The 19,923-nt window shown below is 37.6% G+C and overlaps 2 protein-coding genes and 1 pseudogene across 5 annotated transcripts in view; 2 read left to right on the top strand and 1 right to left on the bottom strand.

Annotated features, from left to right (window-relative positions):
• The window catches only part of CCDC30 (coiled-coil domain containing 30), a 173,329-nt gene that overhangs the window by 2,446 nt on the left and 150,960 nt on the right, over nucleotides 1-19,923 (top strand). For all 4 annotated transcript variants that reach the window (XM_054682065.2, XM_054682059.2, XM_054682052.2 and 1 more), the window contains exons 3-5: nucleotides 7,231-7,302; nucleotides 14,182-14,297; nucleotides 15,904-16,002. In XM_054682065.2, coding sequence (XP_054538040.1) covers nucleotides 7,231-7,302; nucleotides 14,182-14,297; nucleotides 15,904-16,002 — 287 coding nt within the window. The remainder of the gene's footprint in view (nucleotides 1-7,230; nucleotides 7,303-14,181; nucleotides 14,298-15,903; nucleotides 16,003-19,923) is intronic.
• LOC469173 (small ribosomal subunit protein eS1-like) lies at nucleotides 8,615-9,775 on the top strand (annotated as a pseudogene).
• On the bottom strand, nucleotides 17,149-17,489 carry LOC104007609 (thymosin beta-4). Its single transcript, XM_054661119.2, has one exon. The coding sequence runs from the start codon at nucleotides 17,426-17,428 to the stop codon at nucleotides 17,294-17,296; it is 135 nt and encodes a 44-aa protein (XP_054517094.2). The 5' UTR covers nucleotides 17,429-17,489; the 3' UTR covers nucleotides 17,149-17,293.

Raw genomic sequence — 19,923 nt, 5'->3', positions numbered from 1 at the left:
TAAACACATAAAAGTGATGAACAGCCTCATTTTCTACCATGCTAGGAATTTTTGTCAAAGCCCAAGCATATCTACCAAAAGTGCACAACTCGTAAGTGTATACCACTCACCACAAGAAATTCCCAGCCTCTCAGAAGTCCCCTGTGTTCCTTCTTTCTATCTCTACATCCTTCCTCGTCCTTCAGAGTAACTACTGTCCTGACTGAATGCAGTTTCTGCGTTTGACTATATGCAGTATGCCTTCTATGGTTTGCTTCTCCTGCTCAGTCTTATAAGATTCATTCATTTTGTTACACGTAGCAGTTGTTTGTTCACTCTGCTGTTTATAGTATTTCATTAATAAACATACTGCAATTTATCCATTCTACTGATGGACGATTGTGTTGTCAGTTTTTGTCTATTATGAATATTGCTGCTATAAACATTTTGGTATATGTCTCAGTGTGCTTATTACACATTTCTGATTGTGGTAAGAGCAGAATTACTGAATCAAAGGGCAGGTTCTACTTTGGTCTTCCAAGGTAATTATACTAATTTAAGCTTTCCTCAGTTGTATGTGAGATTTTAGTTCCTCCATCTTGGTTTTCAATACTTGGTACTGTCAGTCTTACCAACTTCACCTTTTATGTTGAGTGTATAGTGGTATTTAAGTGTGGCTTTAACTGGTATTCCCTGACTGCTAATTAAGTTGGAGATCTTTTCATATGTTTGTTGTTGTTGTTACTCGTTTGGATATACAACTTTGTGAAGTTCCTGCTCGAGTCTGTTGTATATTTTTCTATTTTATTTATTTGTGGGAGTTCTTTATATATTGTGGATATGAGCCTTTTGTTGGTTATAAATGTTATGTTGTTGTTATTGTTTTTTTACCATAAATGCTAATATTCATCAAGTTGGGTTTAAGTGAATTATTCTTTATGCTTTCTGAGTTTTCATGTTTAAAGCCTTTTCTTCACTACAAGGTTATTGAAAATATTTACCCCTGGTTTTGGGGGGGTACTTTTATTGTTTATATTTACATCTTTGCTTTATCTAGAATTTAGTATAAAAATTTTAAATTATAATTATCTCCTTTCTATATTTTTAATCCGTGACTGATTCTTTTACAAATGCAATATATAGGTTACTTTAGAATCGTAAACATTAAAAATGTTAAATGTATAAAACAATAATGATTATGCCTGTGTGATTAAAAACAAATAATAAAAAAAACAAAGAATATCAGGATGTAAATTTTTTATAAATACATTTTAAACAGTGGACACAAATAACTTTTCAGAATGATGGAAATGTTGCATATCCCATGTGGGTTGGTGGGTATACAATTGTACATATTTGTCAGAATTCTTCAAACTATACACTTAAAAGGGTGAATTCCACTGCATGCAATTTATTCCTCAGTAAACACTATCTAAAAAGAAAATAAATTTGGTCACATGAGCACGATGAGAAGCAATATTTGCTGCTTGCCATACAAGAAGAAAAAAGGAAAGCAGGATATTCAGTACCCTTAGTAGTTACATTTGGACACAACAGAACACAATCACACAGCAACCTGTTCTATCAGCAGTTGCTCTGTAGGGTAAATCCCAAACGTATCAACTGAAAGCCATCTCCACAGTGAGTCTATTAGGACTGCTGGGAAGCTGAATTAGCAAGTCCTTTTGGAATGTTGTGTGCAGTATCAGTGTGTGCGCCATCTGTAACTTCCTGAGTCATCCACTTATAGCAGAATTTGTAGCTAGGCATGTGTTATATGACAGTGTTTCCCAAGTATTAGCTTGTTTCTTTCAACAAACTCTTTAAAATAAATCCCTTTAGTTCTCTTTAGTTTATTCTTTAGCTCTCTATCACATCATAAAATTTGGATGAAAATGAAAAATTTTTTCAATGATAATTTTTTCAAGAATAAAAAAGAATTTATATAAAATATTTATTCCTCAACAAATTAATATCAAGAAAAAGATGAATTTTTAAAGATTTAAGAGACTTATTAACCAATTATGATGTGTGGCCTTTATTGAATCCTGATTCAAATTTTTAACATTAATAAAACAATTTGAAATTTGAACACTTGCTAGACATATGAGTTAAAGAATTATTGTTAAATTTTTGTTAAATTAATTTTTTGTTTAAAAAGAGTTCTTATTTTTTAGAGCTGTATAGTGAAATATTCATAAGTGAATGAAATGATGTCTAGGATTTGCTTCAAAATAATACAGGTCTCTACCTTACACCTACACAAAAATTAATTCAAAATGGATCATAGAGCTAAATGTAAGTTAAAACTGTAAAACTGTTAGAAGAAAACAAGGAAAACATCTTCATGATCTTGGGTTAAGCAGTGATACACTAAATATGACACCAAAAGCAAAAATGAGAAAAACTAATACATTGGACTAAATCAAAATTTAAAACCTTTACAGTTCAAAACATACCATCAGAAAGTGAAAAGACAACTCATAGACTAGAAGAAAATATTTGCAAATCATGTGTTTGATATGGATTTTACATCCAGAATATGTAACAAATTATTACAATTTAATAATTAAAAGACAGCCCAATTTAAAAATGGGCAAAAGGGCTGGGCGTGGTGACATGCACCTGTAGTCCTAGCTACTTGGAAGGCTGAGGTGGAAGGATAGCTTGAGCCCAGAAGTTTGAGGCTGTAGTGGGCGATGATTGTTCCAGCCTAGGTGACAGAGCAAGACCCTGTCTCAAAGAAAAAAAATGGGCAAAGGATTTGAAAAGACATTTCCAGGAAGAAGATATGTGAATGACCAACAAGCACATGAAAAGATGCTCAGCACCTCCCATCACAAAAATTGATAAGTATGTGAGGTGATAGATGTGTTAATTAACTTGATTTAATCACCCCACAATATAAATATATAGCAAAACATTACATTGTACCCCATAAACATATACAATTATTATTTGTCGATTAAGAAGACGATGTTCGATACCATTAGTTATTAGGGAAGTGCAAAGCAAAACCACAATGAGCGTCTACTTCATACCCACTAGAATGGCCATGCTAAAAAAGACAGACAGTGACAAGTGTTGGTAAGGATGTGGAAACATTGAAACCCTTATACATTGCTAGTAAGAAGGTAAAATAGTGAAGATACTTTGGAAAACATTTAACAGTTTCTCAAAATATTAAAGGCGACCCAGAAATTCTACTCCTAGCTACCTACCCAGGAGAAATGAAAACATGTATCAACACAGACTTGTATGTAAATGTTCATAACAATATTAGTTACAGTAGCCAAGAGTTAGAAACAACCCAACTGTCTGTCAGTTGGTGAACAGATAAACAAAATACAGTATATCCATACTGTGCAGAAAGTAGCTAACAGCACACCCGACACTGCTATTCTTAAGAAAGGACTGCTTATAACAGTCACAAGCATCTGGCTGACATCTGGGAACTTGGATTTTGGGAGGGTTTCCACCATTCCTTAACCAATAGTGGCTCACTGTGCCTAAGCTGTTTATACAATGTGGTCCATGCAGAACACCTGCTTTCCTTTAAGAGTCTTGGTATATGCTAGGCAGAAAGTGTGTGTGTGACCAGCCCTCAACAAAACCTTAGGTGATGAGTCTTTCATGAACTTCCCAGGTAGACATTTTACATGTATTGTCACAGTTCACTGCTGGAGGCATATCCTTTGTGACTCCACTGGGAGCGGACTCTTGGAAGCTTGTTCCTGGTTTCTTCTGGCCTTTGCCCTATGCATCCTTTCCCTTTGCTGATTTTGCTTTATCCTTTTGCTGTAGGAAATCTTAGCTTTGAATGTGAGCATATGTTGAGACTTGTGAGTCCTCTTAGCACATCACCAAACCTGGGGGCGATCTTGGGAACTCCTGACACTCATATGATAGAATACTATCTGCCAGTAAAAAGGAAGGAAGTACTTAGACCTGCTACATGGATGAATCTCAAAAACAAGCTAAGTAAAAGAAGTCAGATGCAAAAGATCATATATTGTGTGATTCCATTTAGATGAAATGTACATAAAAGGCAATCCTATAGAGATAGGAAGTAGATTGGCATAGCTGGGCACAGTAGCACATGCTTATGTCCCAACTACTTGCCACTTGGAAGGCTGAGGCAGAAGAATCACCTAGCCTATGAGTTTGAGTCCAACCTGAGCAACATAGTGATGCCCTGTCTCAAAAAAAAAAAAAAAAAAAAAAAAAAGGAAAGTAGATTAGTGGTTGTCTAGGGCTAGGTATGAAAATTGGGATTGACTAAGTGCATATGATTTTCTTAATAGGGTGATGGAAATGTTCTAAAATTAGATTGCGATGGTTGCATACCTGTAGATATACTAAAAACCATTGAATTGTCCACTTGAAATATGTAATTTTTAAGGTATGTAAACTGTACCTCAAAGCTGTTAAAAATATAAGAACTGGGGGAAATAAGTGTATTAGGTGAAAATCTAAGGTGGCCTCCAAGAGCCCCACCCCCTGGTATACACACATCTTTTCCCAGTTATTCAACCAAATACAATCTAGATGCTGCTGTGAAGAGATTTTGTAAGCATAGTTACGGTCCCAAACCAACTGACTTTAAAGAAGGGAGATTATCTTACTTGAGCCTGATCTAATCAGGTGAGCTCTTAAAAGAGTCAAGGCATTTCCTGGCAAAAGAGATTTGAAGTGCAAGAGGGATTTAACATGAGGGAGACTCTTCATTAATGACTTTGAAAAACAAATAAATAATGACTTTGAAGATGGAGGAGACCAGGTAACAAAGAATGTGGGCAGCCTCCAAGAGCCAAGAGAGACCTCCAACTGACAGTCAGTGAGGAGATGGGGACCTCAGTCTTACACCCTCAAGGACTGATTTCAGCTAACAAGCTCAATCAGATTGGAAATGGATTCTTCTCCAGAGCCTTCAGAGAGAAACACAGCCTGGCCAACACCCTGATTTCACCCTTGTAAGACTTTGATCACAGAACCCCGGCACACCGTGCCCGGACTCCTGACCTAGAGAACCGTGAACTAGTAGATGGATGCAGTTGTAAGCCACTAAGTTTGTGGCAATTTGTTATACGACATTAGAAAATTAATATAATATGTAAGGGTATAAGTGAAACAAGATCGACCATAAGTTGGTAATTGTTAAAAGCTGGGTGATGGATGTAGGTATTACCATAACTCTGCCCTAGCTACTTTTGTATATATTTGAAATCTTCCATAAGTAAAAAAGTTTTTTTTTTTAATCGATGCTAACCAGACTTAGAAAGAGACTTAGAAATAGACTAAGAAAGTAAAACTCTTAATCTGGTAGAGAGATCTCAAGAAAAGTTACAACCAATACAGTTTTAGAAATATTACTGGTTTAGGAGGACTGTTGGAAAGCTAAAATTTTCTTTTTTTTCTTTCTTTTTTTAGAGACAGGGTTTCACTCTGTTGCCCAGATTGGAGTACAGTGGCATGATCATCACTTACTCACTGAGTTCCTGGGTTCAAGTGACCCTCCTGCCTCAGTCTCATGAGTAGCTAGGACTACAGGCGTGTAGTGCCACAGTTGGCTAAGTTTTAAATCTTTTGTAGAGAAGGGGGTTTTACTTGCCCAGGCTGATCTCAAACTCCTGGCCTCAAGCAATCCTCATGCCTCAGCCTCCCAAGTGTTGTATAGGTGTGAGCCACTGTGCCCAACGCCAGAAAGCTACAGTTTTCAAGTATCTTCACAAACATGGCAGAAACTAACCTGACCATACAAGTTAATAAATTTGGTAGTCTGCTATTATCTAAATTTGGAGCAATATATTTCACTATGTGTGCTATTCCAAAAATAGTTATTTTTTTCAAATGGCAATTAAGTCAAATGTTTTCAGAACACCTGAAGTCTTCAGAACTTTGAGGTTCATAGAATACAGTTTGGAAGCCCCTGGTTCACATAATAAATTCTGAGCTCTCTTATGTAGCAAATAAGGTCTTTCTGGTTTGGCCTCTGCCTATGTATCCAGGTCATATCCCACACTGTCCTAATTCTCTGCACTACAGACCAGGCAGTATTAGACTATATGTAGTTCCAGAACTACTCAGTGTTCCCTCCTATGTCGTCTCCTTTGTTCTGTCCTACCTCCTATATTACTCGTCTTATTCCCTCTTTCCAGAATATCCTTTCCACCTGCCCTCACTTTACTTTCTCTCCTTCTTCCATAGAGGAATACATTTAGAAAACTGTTCTTTTAGTAAAAACAGAAGCTATTTTTACATCTTTGGCTCAGTGTAAACAGACTTAGGTTCACATCCCAGCCATACAGTTTACTAGTTGTGTAATGTTGAGCAACTTGCTTAACTTTCCTGAGTCTTGTTTATCTCATCTATAAAATGGAAACATGAATATCTACTTTGCAGATTTGTTATGATGGTACATATATCTGGCACTGGTAGTCACTGCTATGGTAACAGCAGTAGTAATAGTATTGCTATAGTTAGGAATGCAGTTTTAGGTGAATCTGGTGGGTTATCCTGGGATTTACTCTAAAGAACTGAGTGTTACGGATGTAATAATAAAACCTTCACAATTGTGCTGATGTGCTCACTCTGTGGTTAGAAGTGACCTGTTATAAAATTCATGTTAGTCTCTTACTTCTGGGAGGTTCTTCATTCTGATAATATAGGCGATCCACTAGCAATATCGCTGGTGATGAGGAGACCGTAGGAGACAAAGGGATAAAACCTGAAGTAGAGAGCCCAAATCCAATAGTCTTCCTAAATATCACTGTGCCATCCTTATACAATTCTTGCATAGCACCAAAAGCTATTTCCTGAAATTTTGTTATTTTGATATTTCTAGCAGCTATTGGCAAAATTCTAAATATGATTGATTGCAGGAATTATTTTTACTTATTTCTGGGTGTAATTTCTTTTTACTAAACTGGTAGTACCATACCTAAAAACTTTCAGCTTTTCCTGTTGTTTACAGTGGTTTAAATTCCTCTTCATCATGAAATCTGATGGAGGAAACTATTAAGGAAAGACAATTACAAGATCAGATAATCAGGGATAGGGCTAAATATAGGGTGCAGTAGGAACTCTAAGAGAGAAGTCTGGGAAAATTCCCTGAGGAGCTGACATTTAAGCAGAAACTCCTAGGACAGTAGCCAGGTGAAAGAAAGTGTTCCAGAGAGAGAGAGTCATTTGAAATTTGATTATTATACTAATCATTTGTTCCTTATACAAATATTTTATTTCTTTTTTTAGATTCTGCACTTAAGAAGGCTCAACTAGAAATTGACAAATTGAAGGAAAATTTGGTAAAGCTGAAAGAAAATGGTAAGTCATTCTAGAAGATATGATGATTATTATTTAGTAGCCAAGAACGGTGGTACACGCCTGCAGTCCCAAAGACTTGGGAGGCTTGGGCCCAGGAGTTGGAGGTTGCAGTGAGCCATGTCTGTGCCACTGCACTCCAGCCTGGGTGATAATGCAAGAGCGCATCTCAAAAGAATAAATTTTTTAAAAAATTATTATTTAATAATAATACATTAAGAAATAATATAATATACATTAATAATATGCTTTAAAATAATATTTAGGAATTAAAATAATAAGTACTACTACTATTATTGCTGTTGCTACTACTGTTATTATTACTACTACTACTACCACTACTACTACCATTTATTGCTTACTAAGTGACAGGTACTCTGCCAGGCACTTCACATGCGTTATCTCTAATCCTCACAACAGTCTATGGCCATACCACCCTGAACACACATATCTCATCTAATCCTCATAGCAGTTCCAAGTAGTGAGTAGTAGTATCCCCATTTCTTAGATAAGCAAACTGAGTCATGGCAAAGTTAAGAGTTATCCAGTAGCTACATTAAGTATCAGAGCTGGTATTTGAATCTTTATATGTCTGACTCCCAAACCTGTGATCAATACAAATCATGCATATTTTACTGGGACCACTGACACCAATATACTTTATAATGCATTTAACAATACTTTATACATATTTGTTCACTGGAAAGCCAGTAGGCTTGAATCAGTGGTGAATTAATCTGACCCTAGCTTGCCTATATAAAAATGCTACCAGTTATCAATAATATAATGAAATTTGACTATTTTAACGGTAACAGCTAAAAAATTTTTAAATACATTTACCAATTTTTAAATTCTAAAACTACACATACCCTCCTTTTAAAAATGTATGAATACAATTATAAAATGAACACTGCTTTCTTAGTAATTAATAGTACAAGTAAACAGAAAAAAATCAGTAAGGATATAAAAGTCCTAAAAATACTAGCAGTCAACATGACCTAATTGATATTTATAGAAAAATTTACCAGAATACACATTCTTTTCATATACCCATGAAACATTCACCAAGAGGGACCATCCTGGTGGAACTGGAAGTCATTATGCTAACAGAAATAAGCCAGGCACAGAAAGACAAACATTGCATGTTCTCACTTATTTGTGGAATCTAAAAATCAAAACAGTTGAACTCATGGACATAGAGAGCAGAAAGATTGTTACCAGAGGATGGGAAGGAGAGTAGAGGGGCAGTTTCAGCGGGAGGTGGGGAATGGTTAATGGGTAAAAAAAAAAAAAAAGAAAGAATAAGACCTAGTATTTGATAGCACAACAGGGTGACTATAGTCAATAATAATTTAATTGTACCTTTTAAAATAACTTAAAGAGTATAATTGGATTGTTTGTAACACAAAGGATAAATACTTGAGGAGATGGATAACCTATTTTCCATGACATGATTATTACGCATTGCATGCCTGTATCAAAACATGTAGCCTTTTGGCTCTGTGAGCAGCACCATGGCTGTTGGCAAGAACAAGCACCTTATGAAAGGTGGCAAAAAGGAAGCCGAAAATAGAGTGGTTGATCCATTTTCTAAGAAAGATTGGTGTGATGTAAAAGCACTTGCTATGTTCAATATAAGAAATATTGGAGAGACGCTAGTCACCAGGACTCGAGGAACCAAAATTGCATCTGATAGCCTCAAGCGTCGTGTGTTTGAAGTGAGTCTTGCTGATCTGCAGAATGATGAAGTTGCATTTAGAAAATTCAAGCTGATTGCTGGAGATGTTCAGGAAAAAAACTGACTAACTTCCAGGGCATGGATTTACCCCTGACGAAATGTGTTCCGTGGTCAAAAAATGGCAGACCATGATTGAACCTCACACTGATGTCAAGACTACCGATGGTTATTTGTTTCATCTACTCTGTTGATTTTACTAAAAAACACAACAATCTGATACAGAAGGCCTCTTATGCTCAGCACCAACAGGTCTGCGAAATCCAGAAGAAAATGATGGAAATTATGACCTGAAAGGTGCAAATGACTTGAAAGAAGTGGTCAATAAATTGATTCCAGACAGCACTGGAAAAGAGAAAAGCTTTGCCGATCTATTTATCTTCTCCATGATGTCTTTGTTAGAAAAGTAAAAATGCTGAAGATGCCCAAGTTTGATTTGGGAAAATTCATGAAGGTAATTGTTCTGGAAAAGCCACTGGGGATGAGACAGGTGCTAAAGTCGAATTAGCTGATGGATATGAAGCACTGGTCCAAGAATCTGTTTAAAGTTCAAAATTAAAAAAAAAGAGAGGCCATCCTGGGCCATAAAGCAAATCTCTGTGAAAAAAATGAAATCATACAAATTATTTTCTCTGATCATAATGGAATTAAACTAAAAATTGGTAACAGAAGTAGATTCGTTGGAAATATTTGGAAATTAAAAAGATTTTTTTTTTTTGAGACGGATTCTCACGTTGTCGCCCAGGCTGGAGTGTAGTGGCATGACCTCAGCTCACTGCAACCTCTACCTCCTAGGTTCAAGCAATTCTCTGCCTCAGCCTCCCGAGTAGCTGGGATTACAGGAAACTGCCACCATGCCCAGCTAATTTTTGTATTTTTAGTAGAGATGGGGTTTCACCATGTTGGCCAGGCTGGTCTTGAACTCCTGACCTTGTGATCCACCTGCCTCAGCCTCCCAAAGTGCTGGGATTACAGGCGTGAGCCACCGCAACCGGCCTAAAAAGATATTTATAAAAAGACCATGCCTTCAGAGAAAAAAATTAAGAGAGATATTAGAAAATATTTTGAATTTAAGAAAATGAAAATGCAACAATATCATCATTTCTGTGACATAGCTAAATCAGTACTTAGAGGGAATTTTATAGTATTTAATGTTTATACTAGAAATCAAGAAAGGACTCAAAATAATCTAAGTCTATACCTCAGAAACCCAGAATAAGGTGAGCAGAATAAGAACAATAAGAATATAATTAAATATAATAAGAATAAGAAGAATAAGAACAGAATAAGAAGAGAAAATTAAATCCAAGGCATGCAGAAGGAAGGAGATATTAAAATAAGAGTTAAAATCAACAAAAGTGGCTGAGCACAGTGGCTCACGCCTGTAATCCCAGCACTTTGGGAGGCTGAAGCAGGTGGATCACGAGGTCAAGAGATCAAGACTATCCTGGCCAACATGGTGAAACCCCGTCTCTACTAAAAATACAAAAATTAGCTGGGTGTGGTGGCGCATGCCTGTAATCCCAGCTAACTCGGGAGGCTGAGGCAGTAGAATCTCTTGAACCTGGGAGGCAGAGGTTGCAGTGACCGGAGATTGTGCCACTGCACTCCAGCCTGGCCACAGATGGAGACTCCATCTCAAAAAAGAAAAAAAAATCAACAAAACTAAAGACAGAACCACAATAGAGTAAATCAGTGGAACCAAGAGCTGCTTCTTCAGAAAGAACAACATTGATAAACTTTTAGCTAGATTGGTCATGAAAAAAGAGAGAAGTCACAAATTACCAATATAAAAAATAACAGAATAATTCTACACAATAAAAAGATAATACAGGAATATTATGAATAACTTTATGCCAGTAAATTGATGACCTGGATGACGTGGACACATTCCTTAAAAGACACAAACTACCAAACCTCAGCTAAGAAGAAATAGCTCTAAATCTATTTAAAGAGGCGGAATTTTTAGTTAAAAACCTTCCCATGGGCTGGACATCGTGGCTCATGCCTGTAATCCCAGCACTTTGGGAGGCCAAGGGGGGTGAATCACTTGAAGTCAAGAGTTCAAGACCAGCCTGGTGAGCATGGCGAAACCCCATCTCTACTAAAAATACAAAAAAAGAACAAAGCTGGAGGCATCACGCTACCTGACTTCAAACTATACTACAAGGCTACAGTAACCAAAACAGCATGGTACTGGTACCAAAACAGATATAGATCAATGGAACAGAACAGAGCCCTCAGAAATAACACCGCATATCTACAACTATCTGATCTTTGACAAATCTGAGAAAAACAAGCAATGGGGAAAGGATTCCCTATTTAATAAATGGTGCTGGGAAAACTGGCTAGCCATATGTAGAAAGCTGAAACTGGATCCCTTCCTTACACCTTATACAAAAATCAATTCAAGATGGATTAAAGACTTAAACGTTAGACCTAAAACCATAAAAACCCTAGAAGAAAACCTAGGTGTTACCATTCAGGACATAGGCATGGGCAAGGACTTCATGTCTAAAACACCAAAAGCAATGGCAACAAAAGCCAAAATTGACAAATGGGATCTAATTAAACTAAAGAGCTTCTGCACAGCAAAAGAAACTACCATCAGAGTGAACAGGCAACCCACAAAATGGGAGAAAATTTTCACAACCTACTCATCTGACAAAGGGCTAATATCCAGAATCTACAATGAACTCAAACAAATTTACAAGAAAAAAACAAACAACCCCATCAAAAAGTGGGCGAAGGACATGAACAGACACTTCTCAAAAGAAGACATTTATGCAGCCAAAAAACACATGAAAAAATGCTCACCATCACTGGCCATCAGAGAAATGCAAATCAAAACCACAATGAGATACCATCTCACACCAGTTAGAATGGCAATCATTAAAAAGTCAGGAAACGACAGGTGCTGGAGAGGATGTGGAGAAATAGGAACACTTTTACACTGTTGGTGGGACTGTAAACTAGTTCAACCATTGTGGAAGTCAGTGTGGCGATTCCTCAGGGATCTAGAACTAGAAATACCATTTGACCCAGCCATCCCATTACTGGGTATATACCCAAAGGACTATAAATCATGCTGCTATAAAGACACATGCACACATATGTTTATTGCGGCACTATTCACAATAGCAAAGACTTGGAACCAATCCAAATGTCCAACAATGATAGACTGGATTAAGAAAATGTGGCACATATACACCATGGAATACTATGCAGCCATAAAAAATGATGAGTTCATGTCCTTTGTAGGGACATGGATGAAATTGGAAATCATCATTCTCAGTAAACTATCGCAAGAACAAAAAACCAAACACCGCATATTCTCACTCATAGGTGGGAATTGAACAGTGAGAACACATGGACACAGGAAGGGGAACATCACACTCTGGAGACTGTTGTGGGGTGGGGAGAGGGGGGAGGGATAGCACTGGGAGATATACCTAATGCTAGATGACGAGTTCGTGGGTGCAGCACACCAGCATGTCACATGTATACATATGTAACTAACCTGCACATTGTGCACATGTACCCTAAAACTTAAAGTATGATAATAAAAAAATAAAAATAAAAAAGCAAAAAAAAAAAATTAGCCAGGTTTGGTGGCCTATGCCTGTAGTCCCAGCTACTCAGGAGGCTGAGGCAGGAAAATCACTTGAACCCAGGAGGCAGAGGCTGCAGTGAGATTGCACCACTGCACTCCAGCCTAGGCAACAGAGCAAGATTCTGATTCAAATAAAAAATAAAACAAAATTAAAAAATAAAAATAAAAATCTTCCCATGAGGAAAACTCTAGGCTCAGATTGCTTCATTAGTGAATTCTAATAACAGGAATTATTTAAGGAATAAATAATACTAAATTTACATAATTTCTTCCAGAAAATTGAAGAAGAGAATACTTCCCACCTTTTTAAGTGGCCAGTTAACAAAGAAGTACAGAGAGTAAGAAATAACTTGTTGGATAGTAAAATTAAATGCAGTATGTTTACCAACAATAGATTGTTAAATAAGTGACTATACAAGGCATACTTTGCAGCTGTTAAAGACGACATGGAGCCAAGTGTGCACTGACATGAATAGATTTCTGTGATATATTATCAAGTGAATAAGGCAAGTTGTAGAGTAAGATGTGTGGTATAATGTCATTTGGGTTTTTTATTTGTGGAGTGTGTGTGTGTGTGTGTGTGTGTGTGTGTGTGTACTCACAGGACCTCTGTGAGCTGGTATATACTAGTATGGCAGTAATGTTGTGAAGATACTGGAATAATTCTGTGTTGAGTTGTAAGTAGCTGTTGTCCTGAGTCTTCCAAGCATTTCTACCTGCCCTAATTGTCTTAGCTCCTTCTAGCCCCATGTCTTCCCAGCTACTAAAGAGATAATATTTAGCACAGCAAAATGTTCTCTAGAACTCTACTTCAGAGCTACATTCTTATAGATGAGGGTACATGCTTAACCAGTTGTTAAATATTTTTAACACAATTTTGTCTGTTTGTATATTACTATAAATATATATATATATAAATGTCTGAAAATATTTACTATGTGTTAAAAATATTATTTTGGGACATGGTACTAGGTGAAGGTGGGATAAAAATATTCACTTTGAACAAAACTATGTAGTTTGATTAACAAAAAGCCTATGTTCCATTTGTGATCAATAAAATTTGAGGTATTAACACTTTACAATTCAAGACTTACAATAAAGCTACAGCATGGAATTGTTCTAAGAACAGATATATAAACTAATGGACTAGGAGGTATGTAAAAGAGACAGGACTGAAAGGCATTTTTTTGGTCATTTAACTTTTAAAAGGTAGGCTAGGCTAAATTGTTTTAAAATTCTAGGTCCTAGAAGAACCTCTATAGCTGCAAACCCTACACTCAAAAAGTCCAATTCATTGGTCTGTTGTGAGTAATATAAAACTTTCTCTGTTATTTCTTTGGGTTGGTAGAATATTCTAGGACTAGACTTGAGAGCCTAGTGGCTCTCCTGCACAGAGAGCCAGCCGCATATGCAGAGACATGGTAGGACTGACAAGAAGGGCAGGCTAAATAGCACTTCCTTCGTTTTTAGAGTTAGTGCCCCTGAAACTAAAACTTTGATCCAGTTGAGTAAACTGTGTTCTTCTCTGTTTTAGATGCAGCTGACCTACAGAAAGCAAAGGAACATAATCAGAGACTGGATGAGGAAATTCTGGCTTTAAGAAATAGGGTTCGATCACTTGACTCAGAAAAAAAGGTGCTTGGTGAAATGGTAAGTTTAATTTACTTCTTAGAACGTATTTAAATGTGTCTACCATAACAATCAACAGCATAAGCAACACAGGTATACAACATGTAAGTTGGTCTTTAGCAGGGACCAATACTGGTGGCTGTAATATCTCAGGGGGATGCCATGCTTTGACCTAGATGCATTCTATCTGTACTTATATTTTATACATTTTAACTACCTATGCTAAACAGCAACATTGTTGCTATCATGTAAATCTAGGATCTTTTAAATAAGGAATTAGATAATAGTTTATAGTTAACACGTTCACCACATAGAAAATATTACTCTATTATATTGGATAAGTTTAAGATTATTAATACTAAATCTTTAACTGTTTATATTTTTAACCATTTCTTCTTAGCAATTTACTGATTTTTAAAAATATGTACTTCCAAATTTTAAATACATCTCTTCAATTTTAGTTTATATTCATTAAATAATCATATATCTAATATCTAAGAAAATACCTGGCATAATACTAGGTGCTTTAGAAATTTTTTTGCAAGAGTGACTAAAGACCCATCAGGATGGCTACTATCAAAACAACAGAGAATAACAAATGTTGATGTGGAAAAATTGGAACCCTTTTGCATTGCTGGTGAGAATCTAAAGTAGTGCAGCCACCATGGAAAACAGTTACTCTAAAAGTTGAATATAGAATCACCATGTGGTCTGACAATTCCACTTCTGGATATATGCCCCAGAGAATTGAAAACAGAGACTTATACATAGATTTGTACGACCATATTCATAGTAGCATTATTCACAATAGCCAGAAGTTGGAAGCAGCTCAGATGCTCGTTGATAGAGGAACAGATAAGCAAAATGTGGTGTAGCCATACAATGGAATATTATTCAGCATTAAAAAGGAAAGAAATTCATACACATGCTGCAACATGAATGAACATTGAAGACATTATTCTAAATGAAATAATACAGTCACAAAAGGACAAATAATATGTGATTACACTTATATGACATGCTTAGAGTAGTGAAAGTCATAGAGACAGAAAGTATTAATAGAATGGTCGTTGCCAGTGGCTGGGGAGAGGGAGTAACGGGAGTTATTGTTTAATGGGTATAGAGTTTCAGTGCAAGATGAAGAGTTCTGGAGATGGATGGTGGTGATGGTTGCACAACAGTGTGCCTGACAATGTACTTAATAATATGCTTAATGATGCTTAATGCCACTGAACTGTACACTTAAAAATGGCTAACATGGTAAATTTTGTGTTATGTGTATTTTACCACAATAAAAATGCAATCATAAAAAGAATGAATAAAAAGTGAAGATTGGTAAGTTGTCTAAGTCTTCATAAATTTATGTATCTAATACATTTATATATTTAATACATGTGTGTATGCGTGAAAAAGTTCAGGTAGGGTACATTCCAAGCAGTATTATTTCTGGAAAGGGAGGACCAGTTGTGATATGAAGGAAAATACCATTTTTTATTCTGTATACCTATGTGTTGAAGATTTACAAGGAGAATGTATGTATATATTACTTGTATAATTAAAAAACAAAACAATAATTTATCCAAACAAAAATTGAGAAGTCTACAAGGTGTTTACTTTTGTATTTAAGGTTGAAAGACTTAAAGGAGAGGTGTGTGAATCTCAAGAGAATAAGCAACTTGGAAACCACTCCCCTGGAAAAACTGTGGGTGGTGAACAGAGAGAACAGGTATTGTATTTTAAAGTTCTGTTCTTTCTGATCTCTAATTTTTGAGTTGCATTTTTACAGAGTATACTAGAGTGATTGGTGCTAATCATTTGCTACTCTTTCTTATTGGGCTGTCTTTTTCTAGTGCTCAGCTAATTAGAGTGGAAGAGGAAAGAGGGCTACAGAGGATGTGTTTCTGTTTACTTCTTCCTCATAGAGAACAATTAATTTGGAGAATATAGTAGATTGTTTCTCTGAAGAGAAAAGAATCTTATAAAGATACAATTTGAGCATATCATGGAGAACTAATAAGATGTAGGCTCCAGTGTGTACAGTGTCTACTATATTCAGCATGATCAGCCTCTGAAGTGGTGAGCAAAGCAATCAAACCCAAGACAGACTGATACAAGTGCCAGGGTATATCTAGTAAATAGTGGTTTTAATTTGCCTTTTGAGGGTGTCTAATGACCATGAATATGTTTTGGCCATTTATATATGTTCTTTTGTGAAGCATCTGTTCAAATCTTTTATACATTTTTAATGGAGTGGTCTGTATTCTTAAAAAATTTATTTTATTTTTATTATTATATATTTTTTAGAGATAGGTTTTCACTCTGTTGCCCAGGCTGGAGTACAGGGGTGCAGTCCTGGCTCGCTGCAGCCTCAACCTTCCAGGCCCAAGCCATCCTCCTGCTCCAGCCTCTCAAGTAGCTGGGACTATAGGCATGCAGCACCACACCCAACTAATTTTAAAAAATCTTTTTTGTAGAGATGAGGTCTCACTATGTTGTCCAGGCCAGTCTCAAACTCCTGGCCTCAGGTAATCTTCTTGCCTCCCAAAGTGCTGGGATTACAGGCATGTGCCACTGTTTCTGGCTTGTATTCTTTTTTTTTTTTTTTAAGTTTTTAAACTTTTTATTTGCGTATTTAAAAAATTGTGCATTCCAATAATTAAAATCATTTGAACAAAAAAAATGGCACTCTGATTAAACTGCATTACAGCCTGCAGGACACCTTGGGCCAGCTTGGTTTTACTCTAGATTTCACTGTCGTCCCACCCCACTTCTTCTACCTCAGAAGGTTGTTCCTTAACCAACATGCAAGTTCTTTCCTTCCCTGCCAGCCAGATAGACAGATGGGAGAGACAGGCACAGCCTTCGTTGTCAGTAGTTCTTTGATGTGAAAGGGGCAGCACAGTCATTTAAACTTGATCCAACCTCTTTGCATCTTACAAAGTTAAACAGCTAAAAGAAGTAAAATAAGAAGGCAATGCTTGTGGAACGTACAGTGCATATTGGCGGTGCACGCCTCATTATGATTCGCCTGCTTGCTTCTCCTGTTCAATCGTTTCTTTGGAAGGCAGTGGATTTTTCTCTTGCGTCTCTGTCTTCTTCAGTTTCGACTTATCGAATTTCTCGATCTCAGCCATATCGGGTTTGTCAGACATAGTTGCTGAGGAAAAGCGGAGTGAGGCGTGCGAGAACGAGTGAAGTCTGGTCTGCGCAGTGGCCACCACCGAGTTCTCTCTCTTTTTTTTTTGAGACAGAGTCTCGCTCTGTCGCCCAGGATAGAGTGCAGTGGCGTGATGTCGGCTCACTGTAAGCTCCGCCTCCCGGGTTCACGCCATTCTCTTGCCTCAGCTTCCCGAGTAGCTGGGACTACAGGCGCCCGCCACCACGCCCGGCTAATTTTTTGTATTTTTAGTAGAGACAGGGTTTCACCGTGTTAGCCAGGATGGTCTCAATCTCCTGACCTCGTGATCCACCCGCCTCAGCCTCCCAAAGTGCTGGGATTACAGGTGAAAGCCACCGTGCCCAGCCTCTGGCTTGTATTCTTTCTTTATATTGAGTTGTAGAAGTAGTTTTGTTTTGTTTTTTACCTATTAGAGATGATGTCTCACCATGTTGCCCAAGCTCTCAAACACCTGGCCTGAAGTGATTCTCCATCTTTGGCTTCTTAAAGTGCTGGGATTACATGCATAAGCCACTACACCTGGCCAAGAGTTCTTTATATATTTTCAATACCAGTCCTTTGTTTTAGATATATGTATTATAAATCTTTTCTTATTCTATGACATGTCTTTCATTTTCTTAATAGTGTTTTATAAAGAGTAGAAGTTTTAAAATTTTGATGGAGGTGAATTCATCAATGTTTTCTTTTATAATTTTGTGATAGGACACAAAAAGCCTATTTAAGAAATCTTTGTCTACTCTAAGGTCACAAAATATGTTTCTTATACTTTCTTCTAAATTTTTTATAGTTTTAGTTGCTACATTTAGGTTTATTGTCTACTGCAGGTAATTTTTGTATATACTGTGAGGTAAAATTGAGAGGTTCATTCATTTTTAGTGTATATCCAGTTATTCCAGAAAGATTTGGTAAAAAGAGTTATTTCCTTATGGATTAAGGTTGGCGCCTTTATTAAAAACATTTATAAAGATCCACTTCTGGTCTCTGTATTCCATTCTGTTAACCCATGTGTTTATTCTTAGAACAATTCCATTCTGTAACTTTATTGTAAGTCTTGAAATTATAAGGTGTAACACCTTCTTCTCTCAACTCATCAAAGTCATTCTGTGTCCAGCTTTGTTCCATTGCTGGTGAGGAGCTGTGTTCCTTTGGAGGAGAAGAGGTGCTCTGATTTTTAGAATTTTCAGCTTTTCTGCTCTGGTTTCTCCCCATCTTTGTGGTTTTATCTACCTTTGGTCTTTGATGATGGTGATGTACAGATGGGGTTTTGGTGTGGATGTCCTTTCTGTTTGTTAGTTTTCCTTCTAACAGTCAGGACCCTCAGCTGCAGGTCTGTTGGAGTTTGCTGGAGGTCCACTCCAGACCCTGTTTGCCTGGGTATCACCAGCAGAGGCTGCAGAACAGCAAATATTGCAGAACAGCAAATGTTGCTGCCTGATCCTTCCTCTGGGAGCTTTGTCTCAGAGGGGCACCCGGCCATATGAGGTGTCAGTCTGCCCCTTCTGAGAGGTGCCTCCCAGTTAGGCTACTTAGGTGTCAGGGACCCAATTGAGGAGGCAGTCTGTCTGTTCTCAGATCTCAAACTCCGTGCTGGGAGAACCACTACTCTCTTCAAAGCTGTCAGACAGGGACATTTAAGTCTGCAGAAGTTTCTGCTGCCTTTTTTGTTCAGCTATGCCCTGCCCCCAGAGGTGGAGTCTACAGAGGCAGGCAGGCCTCCTTGAGCTGCGGTGGGCTTCACCCAGTTTGAGCTTCCCGGCTTCTTTGTTTACCTACTCAAGCCTCAGCAATGGCGGGCACCCCTCCCCCAGCCTCACTGCTGCCTTGCAGTTCGATCTCAGACTGCTGTGCTAGCAGTGAGCGAGGCTCCATGGGCATGGGACCCTCCGAGCCATGCGCGGGATATAATCTCCTGGTGTGCCATTTGCTAAGACCATTGGAAAAGCACAGTATTAGGGTGGGAGTGTCCCGATTTTCCAGGTACCATCTGTCATGGCTTCCCTTGGCTAGGAAAGGGAATTCCGTGACCCCTTGCTCTTCCCGGGTGAGAAGATGCCCCGCCCTGCTTCGGCTCATGCTCCGTGGGCTGCACCCACTGTCTGACAAGCCCCAGTAAGATGAACCCAGTACCTCAGTTGGAAATGCAGAAATCACCCATCTTCTGCATCGCTCATGCTGGGAGCTGTAGACTGGAGCTGTTCCTATTCGGCCATCTTGGAACCTCCCTCGTGAATTCTTGTCAGGAAATTTTTATCCCCCAAGGAAGAAACTCTATCCATTATCCATTAGTATCCATTTCTTATTTTTCTACCTGCCCCCTCCCCCCAGCCTCTGGCAACCACTAAAGTACTTTCTGCCTTTGAATTTGGCTATCTTGTACATTTTACGTAAGTGGAACCATACAATATGTGGACATTTGTGTCTGCCTTCTTTCACTTAGCATAATGTTTTCAAAGTTCATATTGTAGTATG

The sequence above is a fragment of the Pan troglodytes genome, chromosome 1 (genome assembly GCF_028858775.2).
Source record: "Pan troglodytes isolate AG18354 chromosome 1, NHGRI_mPanTro3-v2.0_pri, whole genome shotgun sequence".
Taxonomy (NCBI): domain Eukaryota; kingdom Metazoa; phylum Chordata; class Mammalia; order Primates; family Hominidae; genus Pan; species Pan troglodytes.
This window is presented reverse-complemented; position numbering and strand designations above follow the sequence as displayed.